The 23,870-nt window shown below is 43.1% G+C and overlaps 1 protein-coding gene across 1 annotated transcript in view; it reads left to right on the top strand.

Annotated features, from left to right (window-relative positions):
• PTCHD1 (patched domain containing 1) overlaps positions 1 to 9,015 on the top strand; it is a 60,935-nt gene extending 51,920 nt beyond the window's left edge. Inside the window, exon 3 of the mRNA XM_036305968.1 lies at positions 3,688 to 9,015. Coding sequence (XP_036161861.1) covers positions 3,688 to 5,339 — 1,652 coding nt within the window. The 3' untranslated portion in view covers positions 5,340 to 9,015. The remainder of the gene's footprint in view (positions 1 to 3,687) is intronic.
• Positions 9,016 to 23,870: the final 14,855 nt, after the last annotated feature.

Below are 23,870 nucleotides of genomic sequence, written 5' to 3'. Positions count from 1 at the left end.
AAGGATACCCTTGAAAGTCAAAACCAAAGGGAATGTGGCTATAATTATGGGCAGACCAGCATCCCAGGATGCAGGGCACTCTTCATGTCCTAAGGCTCTGGGAATATGTCTCCCCTTGAGTAGAGGCCAGGAAACAGGGGCCCTACAGTTCAGCTCTGCTTTAGGGTCATAAATTGACCTCTTCAACATCAATATCGAGCTGTGAATCAGGTCTAGTGCCAGCTAGGCACTCCAGGCTGTTAATCCCAGGGAGGCAGCTCTGTTGGCACTCATCCCTCCCCTGATTGACTGAGCTTTGGGAAGGAGGCCTGGTTATGGTGTAGGCAGCTGTTCCTGAAAACCAAAGAGCTCTGTGAAGATACTGCACAACTCCAGGTCTGGGTTTAAGGTAAAGGCATCTGTTGGTGAGATGTGGCTTGAGAAACAACAGTCCTAGCCTATCAGGAATGGGTGGGGGCAAGGCAAATGATAGCAAGCAACCAATGCTGAGGGATCAGTAGAACATATTCTTTCTCAGGGATCCCTTTGCTGGCCTCTATGAGTATCTGCATGCACATCCCTGTCGCAAGAGGAACAAAGGAAAGGCATAGTTTCCAAAAGCCTAAGAATAAAATCAGAATTCTCTCTGGAATTGCCCTCAGACCCCAGAGTATGTGTGAAAACAGTTAAAATTCAATAAAAATAACCAAACTATAGGACAAGGCATTTAAAATGTAGCAACAGAACACAAGAGACAAGCAAATAGCCTACTTCTACTTTTCCTTGAATTTATTTTCATTCTGGACCCTCCAGCACCACCCTTTTTACCTAATAGCTCTGTTAATGCAAATATCTTTTCTCAATTAGCTTCTAAGATTATTCAATGGCAAGGTAAGAAATGAATTCTTGTTGTAGCTTCCCATCAGGGTCAGGTAATATCATCCTATATAATAAAAGGCTAATATGCAAAATGACCAGATGGCAGGTCGCTATGACATGCACTGACCATCAGGGGGCAGATGCTCAATGCAGGAGCTGCCCCTGATGATCAGTGTGCTGTCCCTGTGGGAGTGCTGCTCAGCTAGAAGCCAGGCTTGCTGTTCTTTAGCACTGCCTCAGAGGCGGGAGAGGCTCCCGCCACCACCCCTGCTCTCAGAAGCCAGGCTCATGGCTGGCGAGCGCAGTGGCAGTGGTGGGAGCCTCTCCTGCCTCCGCTGCAGGTGGGTGGTAAGGAGCAAGGGGTCCCAGACTGCAAGAGCCCCGGACTGCGAGAGGGATGTCTGACTGCCGGCTGAGAGACCCCCCACCCAGTGCACAAATTTCGTGCACCAGGCCTCTAGTTATAAAATATTACACCAAATTTAAGAAAGGAGTGTGAAACAGATTTCATTTAAATTCTACTATATGGCTGATTAAAATCCTTCTATATGCATCCTTATTTCCTTACCATATTTAATGATTCAGTATGAAAGCCCTGTTTTAAAACTTTTTTTTTCTAACAAGTAAATACTGTAAAAAACTTCCATTTGCCATTTTCAGTGAAACGCTAAATTGTTTTGCCCATTGGAACTTAGTCTACGTGGCTCTAGATGAAATTGTCAATACTGTTTCCCCGGGGTGCAGACACCTCAGAGATATTAACCCACCTTTACCTTTGTTGTCAAGGGATACGTTGCTTTTAACCAAAGGTCAGTTGATCCTTCCTGACAACACAGTGGAAATAGACTTACCAGTTTTCCCTCCTGAGACTTGCTGTTAGCTACCTAAAACATAATTAACAACAGCCTGCCAGGCAACAAGGGCATTTTTTTTGCTTCACATACGGAGAGTTTAGGTGCCTCCAATTTAATAGGGGCCGCAGAGCTAGTTATCAAATTGACAATTTTGACCTGACCTCGAAAAGTGGCTGTAAAACGATGGCTAGTAAATTAAGATAAATGCCAAGTCCCTCTGAGGAAACAGGCCTATGTAATAACTATCAAATGGGCATTCGGGTTTGAGGCCAAGATTTCACAAGAAGGCTATAAATACCAGCCTGGGCACGAGGGAAGACGCGCGCTCAGTTTTATTGTATACACAACATCACAGTGACTCACTTCCCTCAGCATTACGCTTGGCTGGAGATTTTAAATTCCTTTTTAAAAACAAGACTATTGTACCACAGGGTAAAGATTTTATTATCCTCAATAATGGGATTGAATATGCCAAGGCGGAGAAGCAGAAAATGAGATCTGTTGATGCCGGTGCCAAGACAGGGGGTTACTGAAAAACACGATGGGTCACATTGATGGGAGGCCCATTGGGGAAGTGCCTGGCTCCAACCAAGAGAGGTAAGAGAAGTCCAGCTAGATCTGGTCTCAGACAGTAGAATGGAGTGAAAACATGGGCCTCTACTATTCCAACCCAGGAGGCAAAGGCGCTGTGGAATTAAGCAAAGAGGTTACTAATCTTGGTGTCTCCCTCAGAGGCCATTGCCAAATAATACTGAGAAGCCAGAAGTCACCACCTGCTTGATTCATCATCTTTGAATAACAAAACTTGGTCAAACAGATCCCTGGAGACCAAATACAAGCCATAAACTTTCAACCTAAATATTTTGTTAAATTCCTTATTGTTGAAAGTATTACAGATATTCCCCTTTGATTTTGATTTTGATTTTGATCAACTGCAGGGGGAGTTCATATGACTCTGTGCCTTCTTTCATTTTTCCTACTCATTCAGACTTGTTCCTACTGTGTTTGCTTCCGTCTGTCTCTCAGATTTATTGCTTCCTGCACTGATATTTAGGGAAGGAAACATAAAAGAGGATGTGATTTAAGTTCCTGTCAATGCTCAAAGTAAATACAGTGCCTCCTTCTCCCTAAATCCCTCCACTTGGCCAGACTTAATTGAGATGATGAGATGTAACTCAGGACCCACTGCCCACTGCCTTCCTCTGTGCTGACCTCCAGCCAGCTTTGTGGGGATGACAAGCAAAATGATTGACTAGGCTTCTCCTCTGGTGTGTCCCACCAACCAAGGGAAACAGATACTCTGCAGACTACACCAACAACTTTAAACTGTCACTCTACACAATCCCCAAGAGACATAGGCCCAAGTCTACTCAGCTTTCTCTAGGCCAGTGGTTCTCAACCTTCCTAATGCCGTGACCCTTTAATACAGTTCCTCATGTTATGGCGACCCCCAACCATAAAATTATTTTCGTTGCTACTTCATAACTGTAATTTTGCTACTGTTAGGAATCGTAATGTAAATATCTGATATGCAGGATGTATTTTCATTGTTACAAATTGGACATAATTAAAGCATAGTGATTAATCACAAAAACAATATGTAATTATATATGTGTTTTCTGATGGTCTTAGGCGACCCCCGTGAAAGGGTCGTTCGATCCCCAAAGGGGTCACGACCCACAGGTTGAGAACCACTGCTCTAGGCAAAAATCCATCCAGTTCTCTTAAGCCAGGAGGGAGCACAAAGATCTTAGCTCCTCTGGCTGCCCTTTGACGAGCCATTAACGTTTCTGATTCACCCCAACACAGGCCTCTCTCTCCACCGGAGACGTCATTGGCATTTACTTGACACTGGTCACACTAGGGTTGGTTCTACTCCCCTTGACCCAGTAAGTTGCCCATAACCAAGCTGGTTCCTCTCTTTAAAGAGATCCATTTTTCAAACTTTTGATCTGGTCTTTTTCTGCCCCCTCAGGTCATGGATTATATGGGACTTTTGAAATGTTATCCTCCTGGAGGAAAACTAGAGAAGACCAACACGTTAAAGAGAGAACTGCAGAGGTCTATGCCGACTCCATGCTCTCCTTTTCTCTCACCACTGCCATGTACCTGGTCACCTTTGGCATAGGGGCCAGCCCTTTCACGAACATTGAGGCAGCCAGAATCTTCTGCTGCAATTCCTGTATTGCAATCCTTTTCAACTACCTCTATGTACTGTCATTTTATGGTTCCAGCCTGGTATTCACTGGCTACATAGAAAACAATTACCAGCATAGTATCTTCTGTCGAAAAGTCCCAAAGCCCGATGTATTGCAGGAGAAGCCGGCATGGTACAGGTTCCTCCTGACAGCCAGATTCAGTGAGGACACAAGTGACGGTGAGGAAGCAAACACTTATGAGAGTCACCTGTTGGTATGTTTCCTCAAACGCTATTACTGTGACTGGATAACCAACACCTATGTCAAGCCTTTTGTAGTTCTCTTTTACCTTATTTATATTTCCTTTGCCTTAATGGGCTATCTGCAGGTCAGTGAAGGGTCAGACCTTAGTAACATCGTAGCGACTGCGACACAAACCATTGAGTACACTACTGCCCAGCAAAAGTACTTCAGCAACTACAGTCCAGTGATTGGGTTCTACATATACGAGTCCATCGAATACTGGAACACTAGTGTCCAAGAAGATGTCCTGGAATACACCAAGGGGTTTGTGCGGATATCCTGGTTTGAGAGCTATTTAAATTACCTTCGGAAACTCAATGTGTCCACTGGCTTGCCTAAGAAAAACTTCACAGACATGTTGAGGAACTCCTTCCTGAAAGCCCCCCAATATTCGCATTTTCAAGAGGACATCATCTTCTCTAAAAAGTACGATGAGTTCGACGTAGTGGCCTCCAGAATGTTTTTGGTGGCTAAGACCATGGAAACCAACAGAGAAGAACTCTACGATCTCCTGGAGACCCTGAGGAGACTTTCTGTCACCTCCAAGGTGAAGTTCATTGTTTTCAATCCATCCTTCGTGTACATGGATCGATACGCCTCATCTTTGGGCGCCCCCCTGCACAACTCCTGCATCAGTGCTTTGTTCCTGCTCTTCTTCTCGGCATTCCTGGTGGCAGATTCCCTGATTAATGTCTGGCTCACTCTAACGGTCGTGTCCGTGGAGTTTGGAGTTGTAGGTTTCATGACCTTATGGAAAGTCGAACTAGACTGCATTTCCGTGCTATGCTTAATTTATGGAATTAACTACACAATTGACAATTGTGCTCCACTATTATCCACATTTGTTCTTGGCAAGGACCTCACAAGAACTAAATGGGTAAAAAATGCCCTGGAAGTGCACGGGGTAGCTATTTTACAGAGCTACCTCTGCTATCTTGTTGGTCTGATTCCTCTCGCAGCTGTGCCTTCAAATCTGACCTGTACACTGTTCAGGTGCTTGTTTTTAATAGCATTTGTCACCTTCTTTCACTGCTTTGCCATTTTACCTGTGATACTGACTTTCCTGCCACCCTCTAAGAAAAAAAGGAAAGATAAGAAAAATCCTGAAAACCGGGAGGAAATTGAGTGTGTCGAAATGGTGGATATGGATAGTACCCGAGTGGTTGACCAGATCACAACAGTGTAAGAGTGTCTGCTTGTTATATTTTCACCCTAGGTCTTACGAAGAGCAAAGCGATGATGCTAATGAAACAGATTTAGAATTTTTCTTTCTTTTGTAAGGATAAGAAACAGGCATTGATTGCCAAAAGAAAGTAAAGGACAAGGGGGGGAAATGGGCATTGCATATTTTCAACCTTTTAAACAAAAGGTTGTTATCAGAAAGACTTTACACACACACACACACACACACACACACACACACACGGAGACTTATAGTCTCCTAAACTAAGATCAAATAGAAGAAAGCTTAAGAGCAAGCAGAATCCCATTTTATTCACACTGCAGATGTTGCTGGTATTGTGACAAAAACCTACTGATTGAAAGGTCAGCTGCCAAGGCAGAAATAGCTTTAAGCATTGTTCAAACAGTAAGGCTTCCAGAACTTCTGCAGAGCAGTAGCTCCAGGCAGGCTCTGTGGTTTGAGGTTTCAGTCATCTCATCTAGCTCCCCAACACCCCAAGGAGATGCTTGTGAAAGCTCTGGCCAGCAAAAGCAAGCCAAAACTTCAGAAGCAGACATATGGTGGAGTAGCCATCACCAGGGGCTGAAATCGAGTCACCTCTCAATTCCCCCAGGTGAAGCAGTTTTATTGTGTAGAATGAATTGATCCTATCCCTTCCCCGCCCCCCCCCCCCTTCAATATATTTTTCACATTTGTCTGGTTCGGTTACTATACCTTTAAACCAGTGACAGCTCCAGCAATGCAGAGTTGGGCGATTCTATTTTGGAATATCCTGTTGCTTGTCACCAAATGGATCTGCTTTATTAGTTACAGCTCTTGGCAGGAGGCTCTGAGTACCCAAAACCACAGAGCCAAACCCAAATACCTGGCACGACGGAGGACAAGCAGGTGTCTACTTGAACCCAGGGACAGTGTTTCCATTTTAAGAAAAAAATGGCCAGCTGGTACAGCTGTTTGTGGTCTGGCCCTGCATGCATTTTGTGCGTGGATGCCCAGAAACAAAACCTGCCCACGCCTAGCTAAGGAAGGAGAAAGGAACACTGAGATGCTTATCTGCCATAGCCTCCAAACTGTAGTGCCAGTGCGCCTGTGCCAGGAGACATGCCTGTTCAGAGACCCGGAGGACACAAGGTGCTTTGGTGGGCGCAAGTCCTGAAGCTGAGAAACTTCAAGAAAGCGCAGGCAGGGAGATAAAGGATGGAAAGGGAGATAGATGGAATGGCCGGAAGATGTAATCTCTGATATAAATCTATCAATGATGACAGTCACACTTTCCTGCTAAACTGGCTGCACTTTCATCTTCCTGCCCCGCCCCAAGCCTTCGTTGCTGCCCGTCTACTTCATTGCATGGCCCGTCTGCACGTCAATGAGCCTAGATGCTTATACTGTTGACTTGCAGTATCTGCAGGATCTAAACAGAAAAGGTTTGATCTGCAGAGGCTATGTATGTTGCCCCAGGCCCCTGCGTTTCTTTAAGTCTGTACAAATTAAGCTAAAAGCTGGTCACATTTGAGGCAACTGTCTACAGTGTTTTTTCCCTTTTAGAGATGTAGCTTACTTAGACATCTATAGTGATAAGCATTTCCCAAAAGCACCTTACCTTTTTGGACTTTAGCGGATGTACTGTGCAACTTTCCCATCCTCCACAGAGGAGGAAACTGAGACCTAGGAGGATAAAGCGACTCACCCAGGGTCACACCACCAGAGGGTTTCTATCATTTTAGCATGTCTAAGACAGGGCAGGCCAATTTTAGATTTTCTCATAAGAGGGCTATTACTCCCTTCAAAGTACATTTCCAAGGAAGGAACACGGGACTTTGTTGGCCACAGGGCAGGCTTTTTTTTTTTTTTTTTTTTTTTTTTAAACGTCTGGGTAATTGTTTGGGATTTAGATTTGCCACTGTCTTTCCAAACAGCAAAAATGCCCAAATGATTCAGATGTACTCCACCAAGTGCAAACCTGTGCTTTCTATTTCATGTACTGTTGTTCACACAGCTGTAAATACATGTGCAGGGGATCATCACTAGTACATTACACACTTGTCCAATCTCTCCTGCAGACACACGAAGCGATCATACCAGCATGGTATGTGCTCAACTAGAAGATAATGAGCTTTAATCTGAGGACAAAAACAGTCCTCAAAAAAGGGCAAGTTCACATAATAGATCGGCGATCAATTCTCTCTCCAAGGGGCCTGCAACAAGGCTATTATTTATCAAACACAGCTGAAGAGGGGATTGCTTTTATTCTTAAATCATATGTTGCTAAATCATTTTCTGAACAGTGTGTTCTAAATCAGCCATTGATTTAGTGTCGGCCACGTGGAGCACCTCGGGTTCAAACGACTCCACAAAACTGATACGACACACTCACCGATTAAGCGGATTTTGTTGAGAATTTAATCATTCAATGTGGTCAACCGGAAGGACTTACTGTGGAACTTTGTTTTACGACAGTTTTCCAACTGGATTGAGACTCTGTATTCCTTGGGATAATGTACTTTTAAACGAAGGGACTTTTCAACCTTATCAACTTCTCTTTTCAACACTTGAAATCAAGGCTTATGAAATTCTGACTGTGGAATGACTTTTCTTTTTTTTTACTGGGGGACTCTGCATGCCAAGGTTTATTACCAATTATTTATTGTTAGGTCATTATTTAATTGTTAATAATGATTATTGATTATTGCTCTGACAGCATTGGTTTAGCCCCAGCTTAACCCCACCATGGAGAAGACACTTTAGAAGTAACTCAAAATCACATCCATATAAAATTTGTCTTTACTTCATGAAGTTTTACTTTTTCAATTGCTATAAAGAGGGAAAGAACGACCCTAGCAAACACTTGGAAAAGTTTTAGTTTTCAATTAATTCCAACCAAGGCATTAATATTCACTTTACCAAAGAAACTCATTTGGTTGGTTTTGAGTTGGTGTTTGTTTACCAAAGAAAATATTCCATTCATCACAAACATTTCTCCTGGTCAACTTTTAAAAAACTGTGATACTTGGGCTTTCTTGGCCACTAATAAGGAAAAAAAAAAGTCAGGGTAAGGATTATATTCTCTCAGCAGAAGACATAAATTCCCAAGAAACTTGGGTTTTGCAAGACAGAAAATGATACTTGAAATGGGGCATTATTGTTTAGCAATGGTCCAATACGTAGCATAAGGGCTCCTCAGGCTAAAAGGACTACATGTGTTCCACAGAAAACAAGACAAACCCTCATGAAACTCCCTCTCCATTGTTCCAGCTCGTACGTTTTGTCCTGGTTTGGTTTTGGGGTTGGAGGTTTTCTGGCTTTTGTTTTGCTGTGGTTTGGTTTGTGGTGTTTGTGTTTGGCTGTCTTGTTCTCACCTTTCCTACCACTTTTACCCCTTCAATTTTCAATGAAAAGTGAAATAATCCGAAACCATCCTCCATGGCTGCAGTTATGTATGCAATATACTGCTCTATACAAGGCCCTTGATGACCCTTTCATTGTAACTAACCACCACCCAACTGTTCTAAGTGGTATTCTTGGACCCTAACACCACTTTCCTCCAGCCCCAGCTGTGTCTATCTCAACAACAGGTGGGCTGGGCAGCCACCTTGGGGGTTTGGCAAGAGGCAGAGCCTTTTGGACACAAATGGTACCCTCTTCCCAATGGCTTTATTCCTTCGGATCCTATTAAAGTAGTCCTGCAGCTTGTAGCAGTGTCTGTGACTCTCTGCTTTCTCGTCTGTAAAATGGGGATAATGACAGTCATTATCTTTAAATCCAGCAGATCCTTACTGAGTGCCTAATATCACCTAGGTCAGTGATGGCGAACCTTTTGAGCTCAGCGTGTCAGCATTTTGAAAAACCCTACCTTAACTCTGGTGCCGTGTCACATATAGAAATTTTTTGATATCTGCAACCATAGTAAAACAAAGATTTATATTTTTGATATTTATTTTATATATTTAAATGCCATTTAACAAAGAAAAAATCAACCAAAAAAATGAGTTCGTGTGTCACCTCTGACACGCGTGTCATAGGTTCACCATCACTGACCTAGATCCTGTTCAAGACTGGGACAGAAGTGAACAAATCAGATCAAGCCAGCCACCCTCGGAGAGCCTACATTGAGTGACGATGCAGAGTCACTAGAAGGATTGAGTGAGATGATACATTCACGGCAAGACCTAGCATACAAAAGTAACTGAAGACATGATTATTTGTAATGTGTCTGTTCCACAGTGGGGCTCAACATGCACAGCTACAGAGAAGTAGATTTCTGTAGACTTGGGCCCAGGATTAGGGCTACAGAAAGATGCCGTCAGCTGCCCTGGTCATTTTAGGACATTTGAAATTCAGCTAGATCACCACTCAGTAGGGCAATTGTAAAGGGGGCATAAGCTCCAGATGTTGGAGTTGGATTTCAACCCTTGAAGGAATGGGATCCAGGAACTTCGGGATGGAAGCAGGGAAGGGAGGGCACTTACAACTTAATTACTATGCCCAGCTTGTCTGGAGACATTTGAACATTCCTTTTGGGCAATTTGCTTTGAAGTTTGTGCTACCGAAAAAGCGCCGGGTATTTAAAAACAAAGTTCCCATTTATTGAAAAGCAGGGTAAAGCTGTGACAAAATGGAACAGATTTAATTAGTACTACTGCAATCTCTGGCAAAGAACTGAGAATGGCTTCGGCCATTGCAGAGTTCCTCCCTATGGTGGTTAAAATTGTTTCTTTCTGTGTCATGCCAGTCCGGGGGACGGCAAAGAGGAAAGTGAATGAGCTGAAATCTGTTCACCTCGATAGGCAGCATGAGGCTATCCCCCCACCCCACCCCCGCCTGCCTCTCACCTGCCCTGCTTCTGCCCAAGGGATGTGTTTGAAGTCCTCTTTGATATCTTTGAGGGCACTGTGCACGGAAGAGGAAGTTAGGGGACCAGAGAGCGATGGCCTCTGTGTAAATTTTTCAAGTTAGATTAAAATTAGCACCGCAAGGGTTCGGAGGAACCTACCCAGTGAGGAAAGAAGGCTTTTCAAAGTACAAAGAAAACCATGTGTACAGAGGAGGCAGCCAACAGAGCAAGTTCAGTGAAAGGAATGCAGCTCCTGTGGAATGTGCCAGCCTCTTCCGCTCCGCAGTGTTGACACCACGTGAATCTTTGGGTAGAATTAAGCTTACCCCCTCATTTTTAACGTCAGGAAAGGGAAACCTGGAGAAGTGAAATTCCATGCACAGAGCTAGCTAGAAGCAGACACAGGACTATAACTGAAGTCTCCTAGTTCCTAGTCTCAGTCCTTTCTCCCCGTTGCCACTTTACTACCAAATTCTGTGTATCTCAATTATGGGGTCTCAACCTGGGGTCTGTGAATGAGTCCGTGGGAGGCTGGGACTCTGAGCTCCCTAAAAATAAATTATATGCAAAAATATGCATATATGTCCAGTGCAGTTCCTGGTTGTCATCCGTTCCCCAAAGAGGTCTTTGATCCAAAAAGAGTGAAGAACCACTGTCCTAAATCCATAAAGACCTCAATGAGAGTGGGGTCCTGGTGTCCTCATTTGAACCAATGGGAAGTCAAGAATTTCTCCACCATCTTTTCTCTAAGGAGCCAAAACTGCTGCCAAATATTGGTTTCTTCCTGCTCAGCCAAGTGTCCACTTCCATTCATTTGTTCCTTATGCCTTTATTCTGCAAACATATTTCGACTGTCCAGTCTCTGTCCCAGCACCAGTTAAGCATGCTTTCCAGGAGAGGACTGGGGAAAGGACCCCACTGTGCTGTGCTCTTCTTGGCAGAACGAACACCAGGCTGCTACCACATTCTCACTGTTGCAACAAAGTATATATGACCTCAAAACGACAGTAACCACATACCATACACATACATATATCGAGGAGCCAGCAAAGCCAGCACAAAGAAGTGGGCCCTGTTAAAGACCCAGGGGCAGAGCAGCCTAGTTCCAAGTGGCATAGGTATATGGAACATGGCAGTAGCATATCCCATCCTTGGAAGGGCTGCTCCTAGGTGAGCCCTTTTCTGAGACATCCGCCATTGGTGAGTATGCACACACAGCCTCTGACTCTCCAACAAGGAGAAAATGTGTTTCATTCATCTTGGCAATAAATGTAGGATGTTAGCAAATAGGAAATCATGGCCATGGACATACGGTTACAGTTTAGGACAGATGTGTCTTAGACACAGATATGCAAATAGAAGCCCAGTTATCCTGACTCCTCAACATAAGCTAGATCCAGTGTACACTGATGGAGGAAGTTGGACAATAAATGACTCTATCTGTACCTGTGGGTTGTGCTTTTTCTGATGTAACTTCAGGCACAATGGAATGCACCTGGGTTGTCCTACAGGCAAGGCTGGCGGAATCACTGTCTGGCCTTCCCTGAAGCACAAGGGAGGCGCTGGCTGCTGCCCAGTGCCATTTGCATAACCCTCTGCCCAGACATGACAAGGGAAGGCTTCTACTGAGATGGAGAAATATTAGTCCCACTAGGTAGCATCTGAGTGAAGCTTGAAGATTTTGTTCACTGAGATCTATAAAGTATTTTGTTTAAGTCCTTAAACAATGGCAAAGACTCACCCCTTTTCTATTACCCATTCCAGGCTCATCCTTGGAAAAACCCACATGATTCTCTTTGGCAAAACAGTATAAATTCCAGGGTGAACCTTCAACACAGGCCCAAACACACACACATACACACACATGCACACATAATGCATGGACGCTCAATACACTTATAACACAGGTCCACACATTCATGCATACACATAACACACACACCCATGCACACTGCCTTTTACAACATCCCTGACACATTTGAGGTACATTTAAAATGTCTTAGCAGACCTGACCGGTGTGACTCAGTGGTTAAGTGTCGACCCATGAACTGGGAAGGTCATGATTCGATTCCCAGTCAGGGCACATGCCTGGGTTGCTGGCTTGGTCCCCAGTAGGGGGCGTGCAGGAGGCAGCCGATTGATGATTCTCTCTCATCACTGATGTTTCTCTCTCCTCCTTTCCCTTGCTCTCTCTGAAGTCAATAAAAACATATTTTTTAAAAATAAAACAAAATGCCTTAGCAGACCCAGCCCTGTAGTTCTATGGGGTTTGACAGGGCAGGGCTTCAGCTATGTGCAGGAACCCATCACACATACTACCTTCCCCTTCTATCTTTCCTGTGAGCTGGTCTGAGACCAGCCACGCAGTACACTAAAAAACAAAGCTGGAAAAGCGAATGTTTCTTAGAATTTACAAATTGCTAACTAGCAGCTTTATATTGGGAAACTGCATTTGATGGAATTTTCTAAGACAGAGATGAAAACAGCAAAGGCCAAAACCACAGAGATCTCTCCCAAGGTCTGGGCAGGAGGAAGGACATATGGGATGGTCATTCCATCTTGCCAACCTACAGTCTTAAGAGGGAATAGGCATTTCTCATTTATCCCTAGCATTAGTTTGATAGGAAAGTCAATGTGTTTCATGCACATTAGGGAAGGCAGGCACCATCCAAGGAAGTCTGGTGATAGGAAACATCAGTTTGGGAGAAAAGTCATACAAGTCACACACACACACACACACACACACACACACACACACACACACACACACACGGAGTGAACATTAAGAGGAACTGGGAAGAGGAGATCTAGTGCAGTTCCAAAAACTTAGACACTGTGACAGGAAAAAAGTAATTAATGGTAAGGTGAAAAGAATCAAATTTGTATGGAATGACTGAAAATAATGGAGTTGTTCAGAAATCTCTGTAAGATACAGATATGGAGCCTGAGTCTGTACTTTTTAAAATAAAGTAAAAGGACCTCACATTTTCTTCTAAATTCTCCACCCATAATTCCTCCCCAGTAACTTGGCAAGAACATACTTAAGTTCTATTCCTATTGTCTATGATTCCATAATTCAACCACCCACTCTTGGTTCTGTATTCATACTCCAGTTTAGAGCTGTGAGCAGAATTATTGAATGGTAGGCGCAAACAAGAGAAGTTTCAGCTTGGGTTTCATAGTTCCTTGGTCAAATTTCTCATTCCTCTAAATGTGCAAAAGTTGCAAAGCTGTAAAAAGTGTGTCCAGTAGCCAATGCATTTAGTTTTTTTTAACAGCAAAGATAGTAATAATAATAATAATTATTATTTTATTTCAGAGAGGAAGGGAGAAGGAGAGAGAAATAGAAACATCGATGATGAGAGGGAATCACTGATTGGCTGCCTCCTGCACGCCCCACACTGGGATTGAGCCTGCAACCTGGGCATGTGCCCTGGCCAGGAATCAAACCATGACCTCCTGGTTCATAGGTCAATTTTCAACCGCCGAGTCATGCCAGCCAGGCGATGCACCCGATAATTATTAACAATGAAATAGTCGTAACAGTTAAATGTACCTTTAGTAGTTCAATTTTAGTGGGTGATGAAAGGGAAGAGAGTCCAAATAATTAGTGATGTGGAAACGATCCTCACCCTTAGACATGAAATAGTTTAAACAGCAAAATGAGGTCCCTCTCTTATTGTCATGGCTAATGAAATAAATTCCTGAAATTGCATGTTATTTTTATGAAATTTTTGGCTAAATCAAAATGGATTTTTAAGTTGTGTCCATGTCAATTGATCATAAGATCATATATTTTTTTTAAATATATTTTATTGATTTTTCACAGAGAGGAAGGAAGAGGGATAGAGAGCTAGAAACATCGATGAGAGAGAAACACCGACCAGCTGCCTCCTGCACATCCCCCACTGGGGAAGTGCCCACAACCCAGGTACATGCCCTTGACCGGAATCGAACCCGGGACCCCTCAGTCCGCAGGCTGACGCTCTATCCACTGAGCCAAACCGGCTTCGGCCATAAGATCATATTTTATCATTCAGATTAATCACTAATACAGCATTCAGAAATCTTATCTACTTCTCCACAAGAGACCCCAACAATATGTTGTGCTTCCCAGTGTTTTAGTTGGGTTTCTTCACACTAGCAAATAGGTGATTCTAGGAGTAATAAATTACTTTTAAACCAAGTAAGGATATCTAAATTCTAGGACACATAATTAGTTCAGCGTGGTCAGTCTGGAGACAGATAAACATCAAACCCTGTACGGAAAACTACCAAAATTGCATCTGGAGCTTGACAAGGTGTGAGTCATGCCACCTTGATCCATGACGGGCAGCACCTGCTCAGAGGGGATTGATTGAAAACTTACCCAGAAAAATTTCCCACAGAGAGTTAAAACATTTGTCCATAAAGGAGCATTATTAAACTATATTTTTTTTACCTAAAGTCAAGATACTTTTCAGCCCCGGCCAGTATCTCTCAGTGGATAGAGCGTCAGCCTGCAGACCAAAGAGTCCTGGGTTCGATTGAGGTGAAGGGAAGATACCTTGCTTGCAGGCTCCTCCCTGGCTGGGACCCTTGTCGGGGTGCGTGCAGGAGGCAACCAATCCATGTGTTTCTCTCACATCGATGTTTCTCTCTGTCTTTCCCTCTCTGCTCCACTCTCCCTAAAAATCAATGGAAAAATATCCACACACAAAAAGATATTTTTTAGATGTCCAAAGAAAATCAACGTGATAAGAAATTACTAGCTCTTTCAGGAAACAATGATGTCCCATATTTGGCACGACTTGAGTTTCTCTGACACCTAAAATATGTATTGACGTCATCCCACACCTACACAAAAACAAAATCAGCAGGAAAACCATCCTGCTGATTGGCAATCCCACAGTTCCTGTCCATCTGACCAGCTTCCATCAGAGGGCAACGTTTCAGGTGTGCACACGGAATTTAGAGACTGTCGAACCCCCAAGCCATTTAAGCACATGAACCCTGGGAAGTGGCTCATGCCAAATACACCCAATCCTTAATTGACTACCCTTTCATATTAAAATCCCACCTTTTAATAAAGCATCCTGTTTCCAAACTAGATAGCAAATTCCAAGTGTAAAGATTTCAAACTTATTGCCTTCACTTTTTCATACATGTTCCCAATCTTCTTTTTTTTTTTAACTTTATTTACTTTCTTTTTATTGTTGACACTCTTACAGATGTCCCTATTCTCTCCTAGACACACACCAAAAAGTGAAATGGCAGTGGGCCGGGAATATCTTCAGTTTTACCTTTTCCCCCTTTTCTTTCTTTTCTACGTCCAGATGTAGAAAATGCTCTTTAACAGCAATTGGCATGTGTTCTTTTTTTGTTGTTCTATTTTTTCCAGATGAGCAATCAGAAAAGTTAATATGACTTCATTTCTTACAGATAGGGATTGGGTGTTTCGCTTGTTTAGCAGCACATGTCTTTTTATAAAACCTTGCATATGGTCCCTTCTTTGGCTTAATGGTCACAATGCTATACATTTGTCCCTGAAGAAAGAAAAACCCATGTCCTGGCCTTAGTTTTGTACATAATCACAAACAGAGAAATAAAATTGTAGCAGGAAGCACCCTATGTACCTATTTGCCTGTGCTTAACGGAAGTGAACAGAAGCCCATGAAAAATATAAGTTTGGCCTCTCTTTTCAGTAGAATTCTGGTCTTGCAAAGGCAAGAGGAAATGCTGGATGTATTAGTTATAGTTCAATAACTGAATGGAGAGGGAGGAGGAATGCCTGGGAGAGGAGTAGCGAAGCAATATGTATGCATGTGGTGCCAAATCAATTTTGGGGTGGGGGGTGGGGTTTCATATATATATGTTTTTTATTGATTTGAGAGAGAAAGGAAGGGAGAGAAAGAAAGAAACATCGATGTCAGAGAGAAATATCGATCGGTTGCCTCCCTTACATCTGGGCGGGTTTTTATTTTTAGTTAATTTCCCAAGGCTAACTGAATGGATGCAGGATGATCACTGTCCCAAAGAAAGCTGGAATCCAAACTTATATGCCACAGGTACCAAATTACAATATTGATCTTGTAATGTAAAGGACTAGAATGATTTCAGATTTTGGCTCAATAGTTCTGAGCTGGGAATAGCAAAAGTTACACTCATACTGCTGTCTGTTAGAGTCCTTATTTAGCCTATTCCCATGGAAACTGAAATCAGATCTCTCTCTCTCTCTCTCTCTCTCTCTCTCTCTCTCTCTCTCTCTCTCAGAGGAAAATACTGTCGAGAGAGAGAGAGAGAGAGAGAGAGAGAGAGAGAGAATCCACAGGATAGTTTCTGTGTGGACACTCTCTCATAGGTGATAACTCTCCAACAAATGGAAGAAAGGCCAGGCGGACTTCCTTTTTCAGAAGCCAACCTATAATGCAGATGAAAAACCCAGGTCAGAAAAGTAAGCATATCACACCAGGCCTTTGCTACCAACGCCTTAGAGCAGTGGTTCTCAACCTTCCTAATGCCGCGACCCTTTAATACAGTTCCTCATGTTGTGGTGACCCCGACCATAAAATTATTTTCGTTGCTACTTCATAACTGTAATTTTGCTACTGTTATGAATCGTAATGTGAATATCTGATATGCAGGATGTATTTTCATTGTTACAAATTGGACATAATTAAAGCATAGTGATTAATCACAAAAACAATATGTAATTATATATGTGTTTTCTGATGGTCTTAGGCGACCCCTGTGAGAGGGTCGTTTGACTCCCAAAGGGGTCGCGATCCACAGGTTGGCGACCCACAGGTTGAGAACCACTGCCTTAGAGAATGCCATTTCCTAAGCACATGTTCAATTAACTTAGTTAACTAACTTGGAAATCTTTTATGGTAGGAAGACATCCACAGGAACTAAATTTCACCATTTGGATTTTTGCCCACTTTGCTTTACTCTCAAGCATTGACATTTCCCTAAATAGCCCAGCAAATAAGAGCCAAGGAAAAAGAGAAAATGAATGAGTTCATTTCAATATTTCAACATATACTTAGTTAAGGTTCCATCTTAATGGCAAAATAATATGAGCATATTCCAGATTTATGGAGCTATTTAGTAAATGATCTATAGTCTCTGTCTCCCTTGAAGACAGACCAACACTCAAGTTTCTGCCTCTAAAAGGGCACTGCTGAAACCTACATTAAGTTTGGAAAAAGAAAGAATACTGCCTCTCTCCATATCCCTCCAATTATGCCATCAGGCAACCTGGATACCGTTCTATAGACAATTTTTGATAGGGGGGAATACTTTACTTTCCAATTCTCTTCCCTTTTTTCATAAAAAAAGATAAAAATTGGATTTCTTTTAAAAGAATTTCACTTTAAAATGGATGATAGATGATGATTTTTCTTACTACATGCCTCAGCAAAGGTGGTGAGTTTTACAACTCCAGAAGTATTTGAGCTTTTTCTGGAATCAGAGACGGGATGAAGAGCTGTATGTTTCAGCTGGCAAAGATCAACAGGGCAGTAGGACAAAACTCGTGTCTGATCTTAAACATGAGGGTTTTTTTTAAACCTCACTGTGCTCATTTGTGCTCACACTTGAATGAGTAGTCTTATACAGGGATGAGGTGTCTGGAATTCCTTTGTGTCTGGAATTAAGATTCTGGGCCAGACTTTAGCAGTCCTTTTCTCTCACCTGCACATTCCCATCTATAATGTGTCTATATTCCATTCCATTCTACATGCTATTCCAATAGCTTATCCACTAACCTTTGCACTATCTATATAAAAAGCCTAAGCAGAGAGAAACCAAGATGGCGGCATAGGTTAACGCCGGAGATCGCTGCCTCAAACAACCACTTCAGAGATATAACTAAAGGACAGAACGGACATCACCCAGAACCACGGGAAGGCTGGCTGAGTGGAAATTCTACAACTAGGAGGAAAGAGAATATCATACCCAGACTCAGAGGAGGCGCAGTGCTGAAGTGAAAAACTCAGGTGCGGAGTGTGCGCGCGGAGCGGGCTGGCGGCGGAGGGCGCGGTTGTTGTTTTAAATCGGGAGGGAGTTTCAGACTCTGAGCTCCAGATCCGGGCGAGTCTCTGGGGACCGAGACTCAAACGGGAGAAACGGGACTGTCTGGCTTCGGTCGGAACTCGAAGGCAGCTTTCTCTCCGAGGTTTGCAGCCATTGCTGGGGCTCTGAGAGGCAGAGCCCCTGGGGAAGGAACTGAGAGTCGCCATAACTGCTTGTTCCGCCCGCCCTGGAGATCCCCGGGGACCCGCCCCGCCCAAGCCCTGTGCAGCGCCATTTGCCGGATAGCCTCAGGCAAACGCTAGATTAGCACCGCCCTAGAGATCCAGCACAGAAGCCCTCCCACTACAGACACAGCAGACTCTCATAGACAGTTAGCCTGGAGGTCAAATCACCCCGGTATTGCCGACATCAATCAAGGCTTAAAGGCAACAAGACTGCGGACAAAGACCACTAGGGGGTGCACCAAGAAAGCATAAAAAATGCGGAGACAAAGAAACAGGACAAAACTGTCAATGGAGGATATTGAGTTCAGAACCACACTTTTAAGGTCTCTTAAGAACTGTCTAGAAGCTGCCGATAAACTTAGTAAGGCCCTCGAAAAGACTGGTGAGACCGCCGATAAATGTAGTGAGATCCTCAAGAAATCTAATGAGACCCTCGATGTTGTGATAAAGAACCAACTAGAAATTAAGCATACACTGACTGAAATAAAGAATATTATACAGACACCCAACAGCAGACCAGAGGAGCGCAAGAATCAAGTCAAAGATTCGAAATGCGAAGAAGCAAAAAACACCCAAACAGAAAAGCAAAATGAAAAAAGAATCCGAAAATATGAAGATAGTGTAAGGAGCCTCTGGGACAGCTTCAAGCGCACCAACATCAGAATTATAGGGGTGCCAGAGGATGAGAGAGAGCAAGATATTGAAAACCTATTTAAAGAAATAATGACAGAAAACTTCCCCCACCTGGTGAAAGAAATAGACCTACAGGTCCAGGAAGCGCAGAGAACCCCAAACAAAAGGAATCCAAAGAGGACCACACCAAGACACATCATAATTAAAATGCCAAGAGCAAAAGACAAAGAGAGAATCTTAAAAGCAGCAAGAGAAAGAAACCCAGTTACCTACAAGGGAATACCCATACGACTGTCAGCTGATTTCTCAACAGAAACTTTGCAGGCCAGAAGGGAATGGCAAGAAATATTCAAAGTGATGAATACCAAGAACCTACAACCAAGATTACTTTATCCAGCAAAGCTATCATTCAGAACTGAAGGTCAGATAAAGAGCTTCACAGATAAGGAAAAGCTAAAGGAGTTCATCACCACCAAACCAGTATTATATGAAATGCTGAAAGGTATCCTTTGAGAAGAGGAAGAAGAAAAAAAAAGGTAAAGATACAAATTATGAACAACAAATATGCATCTATCAACAAGTGAATCTAAGAATCAAGTGAATAAATAATCTGGTGATCATAATAGAATCAGGAACATAGAAAGGGAATGGACTGACTATTCTTGGGGGGGAAAGGGGTGTGGGAGATGCGGGAAGAGACTGGACAAAAATCGTGCACCTATGGAAGAGGACAGTGGGTGGGGAGTGAGGGAGGAGGGTGGGGCGGGAGCTGGGAGGAGGGGAGTTATGGGGGGAAAAAAAAGAGGAACAAATGTAATAATCTGAACAATAAAGATTTAATTAAAAAAAATAAATAAATAAAAAATAAAAATAAAAAGCCTAAGCAACCTACTGGTTGACTGGTCACTATGACGCGCACTGACCACCAGGGGGCAGGCGCTCAATACAGGAGCTGCCCCCTGGTGGTCAGTGCACTCCCACAGTGGGAGCGCCACTCAGCTGACCAACGGGCGCCAGACACTGACCACTGCAGCCCGGAGACCTCCGAAGAGTGCAACGAGCCTACCGAGGGAGACCGCAGGCGCAGCAGGGCCGGGATTAGCAGGAGTAGCAGGCAGGAGCTGCAGGTGGCATTAAACTACTGGTTTCAGCCCGATCCCTGCAGGCTACACCCAGGGACCCCCCCATCGGTGCACGAATGCATGCACCCAGGCCTCTAGTGTATTTATAAGTAAAATCAAACTGCACTCATATCCAAAAGCAGAAGACCCTAGAACTGTCATGAGTACTTAAGGAAATGAGCGCTTATGGCACCACAGCCTTGTGCTCAACCCTCTTCTGGATATTGCAGCTAATGCAGATTTTGCCTGCCTCAAACCATGAACAAACTGTTGCACCTGCAATTCAACAGAGAGGCATGTTCCATTCATACAACATCGAGCTTCCTCCTCACCCAGAGTTCAGGGATCCCTGCCTCTTCCCATCACACCCTAACAGAGGTCACTGTCACCCATAGCTATAAGAAGCCTCCACTTTTCTGCCAGCAATGGCACAAACAGCTGCACACCACTAATTCGAATTCACCACAACCATATTTTATTTTATTTTATTTTATTTTTTAAAATATATTTTTATTGATTTCAGAGAGGGAGAGAGATATATGAAATCATCAATGATGAGAGAGAATCATTGATCGGCTGCCACCTGCACGCCCCACACTGGAGATCAAGCCCACAACTCAAGCATGTGCCCCAAATGGGAATCAAACAGTGATCTTCTGGTTCATAGGTCAACTCTCAACCACTGAGCCATGCAGGCTGGGCACCATAACTATATTTTAAAATAATTATTGCCTCCCAAGTTACTTCTATTACCTAAAACCTGTGTTTTTTAAGTACATTTTACTCCCTGATAGCTACACTAGTTATATTCCAGATTCATGCTGAACGGTGATCCCATTTCTTGGTTGTTTCTTCAAAAAGAAAGACAGGTCCATTTTCAAAGTAAAATATTCCCCTTGCCCTGTCTCTTTCTGATGATACAGAAGTTTAAAGTTACTAAGTCACCTCTTACATACTCTTCAGATTTCCTTGCACCTCAGTAAATTCTCTCCACACTTCTTCACTGATAAGGGAGCAATCTGGAGTTGAGTTCTTCTGTTCCCATGTTTTTGTTTTTAAATATTTTTTATTGATTTCAGAGAGGAAGGGAGAAGGAGAGATAGAAACATCAATGATGAGAGAGAACCATTGATCAGCTGCCTCCTACATGGCCCCCAATGGGAACGAAGCCCACAACCCAGGCATGTGCTCCAACTGACCCAGAATCGAACTGTGACCTCCCGGTTCATAAGTCGATGCTCAACCACTGAGCCATGCCAATAAGGGCCTCCCATGTTTTATGACAAAGAACTTCTTGATTACGTCTATTGGAGTATGAGAGGATAAAAAAAGTACAAAGTAAATAGCAGCACAATTTACAATAGCTAAGATGTGGAAACAGCCCAAGTGCCCATCAGCAGATGATTGGATTAAAAAACTGTGGTACATCTACACAATGGAATACTATGCTGCTGTAAAAAAGAAGGAACTTTTACCATTTGCAACAGCATAGATGTACCTGGAGAGCATTATGCTAAGTGAAATAAGTCAGTTGGAGAAAGATAAATATCACATGATCTCACTCATTTGTGGAATATCATGAACAACATAAACTGATGAACAAAAATAGGTCCAGAGACAGAGAAACACTGAACAGACCGTCAACCTCAGAGAGAAGGCGGAGGGGGGGCGGGTGTAAGAGATCAACCAAAGGACTTGTACGCTTTCATATGAGCATAACCAATGGACACGGACACTGGGGCAGTGGGGGCTTGTCCTAGGGGGTTGGGAGTGGCCGGGGAGGGGTCGATGGGGGGAAAAGGAGACATATGTAATACTTTAAATAATATTTTTTTAAAAATCACAAAGTGCCAATTATTTGTACATAGCTGCTCTGTAAGTTCTAGTATTCAGAAGCATCTAAAGGACAACCTGGAAAAAAGGAACCATCCAGAAACTCACAATTTTTATCTTTCTAGGGCTTCTCTTTCTCTCTTTTAAAAATCCTCCCACAACCCTTCAGTCTAAGGGCTAACATGCTATGTCCACTGAGCCAAACCTGCCAATGCTCTAAGGCAGCGGTTCTCAACCTGTGGGTCGCGACCCCTCTGGTGGTGGAACGACCCTTTCACAGGGGTCGCCTAAGACCATCCTGCATATCAGATATTTACATGACGATTCATAACAGTAGCAACATCACAGTTATGAAGTAGCAACGAAAATAATTTTATGGTTGGGTCACAACATGAGGAACTGTATTTAAAGGGCCAGAAGGTTGAGAACCACTGCTCTAGCGCTTCTCTTTACAGTAGCTGCTCTTTGCCTCTGATCAAGGCAATGATTTTGAACTCCCTTGTATAATTTTCTGCTCTCATCTGAAGCAGAAAATAGCGATGTGAATAACAAAAACGTTTCCATACAGTTCCAACATTTCTTCAAGAGGTATTCAAATAGAAGCATTTCTTTATTATTCCCTCACAGATTTTACTTTGAAGAAATTGTGATCTACAGAACATTTCATTGCCTACTACATCTCTCCCATCATTGTGTCCACAGCAGCCAGATGGTACTTCTTATTAGCAGAAGAAATCATCAGACAAGAACAATTGGCTGTTGAACGATTAGGAACACTGCCTGGTGTATTTTTCCCAGGTACTCACTCTTGGTTCCTGGTAACAAGAATGTGTCAGCTTTAACATTTTCCTGCATCTTTAAGTCCCCAGGCAACACTTCTAAACCCTCAGCTTCACCTCAAAACTGAACTGAGCTCCAGGGACAGTCATAAAATTTAAGATGGCAGGCTGTCACTTAGGAATCACTGCTGGATTACTAGTAGAGCATTTGATAGACAAGAAGGAGATAAGGGGTGTGGGGGAGAGGAAGAGTGGAGTACCTAATCTGTATATTTAAAAACTTCATTTCCTTAGTCCTAGCCGGTGTGCCTCAGTAGCTTGGAGCATCATCCCATGCACGAAAAAGTTGCGGGTTTGATTTCCAGAGCACATACCCAGGTTTCAGGTTCAAGCCCTGGTGTGTCAATGTTTCTTTCTCATCTCTCTCTCTCTCTCTCTCTCTCTCTCTCTCTCTCTCTCTCTCTCTCTCTCTCTCCTTTCTTCTTCCTCCCTAAATCAATAAAAAAATAAAATAAAAATTTCATTTCCTTAACACAGTATTTTTTCTCATGAGGTATTTGGCTGTTTGGAACTTCCAGCTATTCTCCAATTTATAAATGGTGGAAGCATACCTCTTAAAAATACATAATATTGTTAAAAGATCCCTAAATGGATGGTTTTCTTTTGCAACCCTACTGATTTATATTATCATTCCAGAAGGATTTTTTCTTAATTTGAAATTAATTTTCAACTAAGTGACTCTTGGGTTTAAATTGTTCTGCCCAACAGTCTTTTGACTATTGATTGGCAAATGAATTCCTTAATTAATTAGAGAACCTACTATTTCAAGGAATCTCTTGGTTAAATGGGATCACAACATAATATCACTGTAAAAGAGAGGTTCAGCCCAGCTGGTGTGGCTCGTGGTTGAGCGTTGACTATGAACCAGGGGGTCACAGTTCAATTTCTGGTCAGGGCACATGCCCAGGTTGTGGGCTCGATCCCGAGTAGGGGGCGTGCAGGAGGCAGCTGATCAATGATTCGCTCTCAGCATTGATGTTTCTATCTCTCCCTCCCTCTCCCTTCCTCTCTGAAATCAATATCAATAAAAATATATT

Source organism: Myotis myotis, unplaced genomic scaffold (assembly GCF_014108235.1).
Source record: "Myotis myotis isolate mMyoMyo1 unplaced genomic scaffold, mMyoMyo1.p scaffold_m19_p_4, whole genome shotgun sequence".
NCBI lineage: Eukaryota > Metazoa > Chordata > Mammalia > Chiroptera > Vespertilionidae > Myotis > Myotis myotis.
The sequence above is the reverse complement of the archived record's forward strand: the minus strand, read 5'-3'. Positions and strand labels throughout refer to the sequence as shown.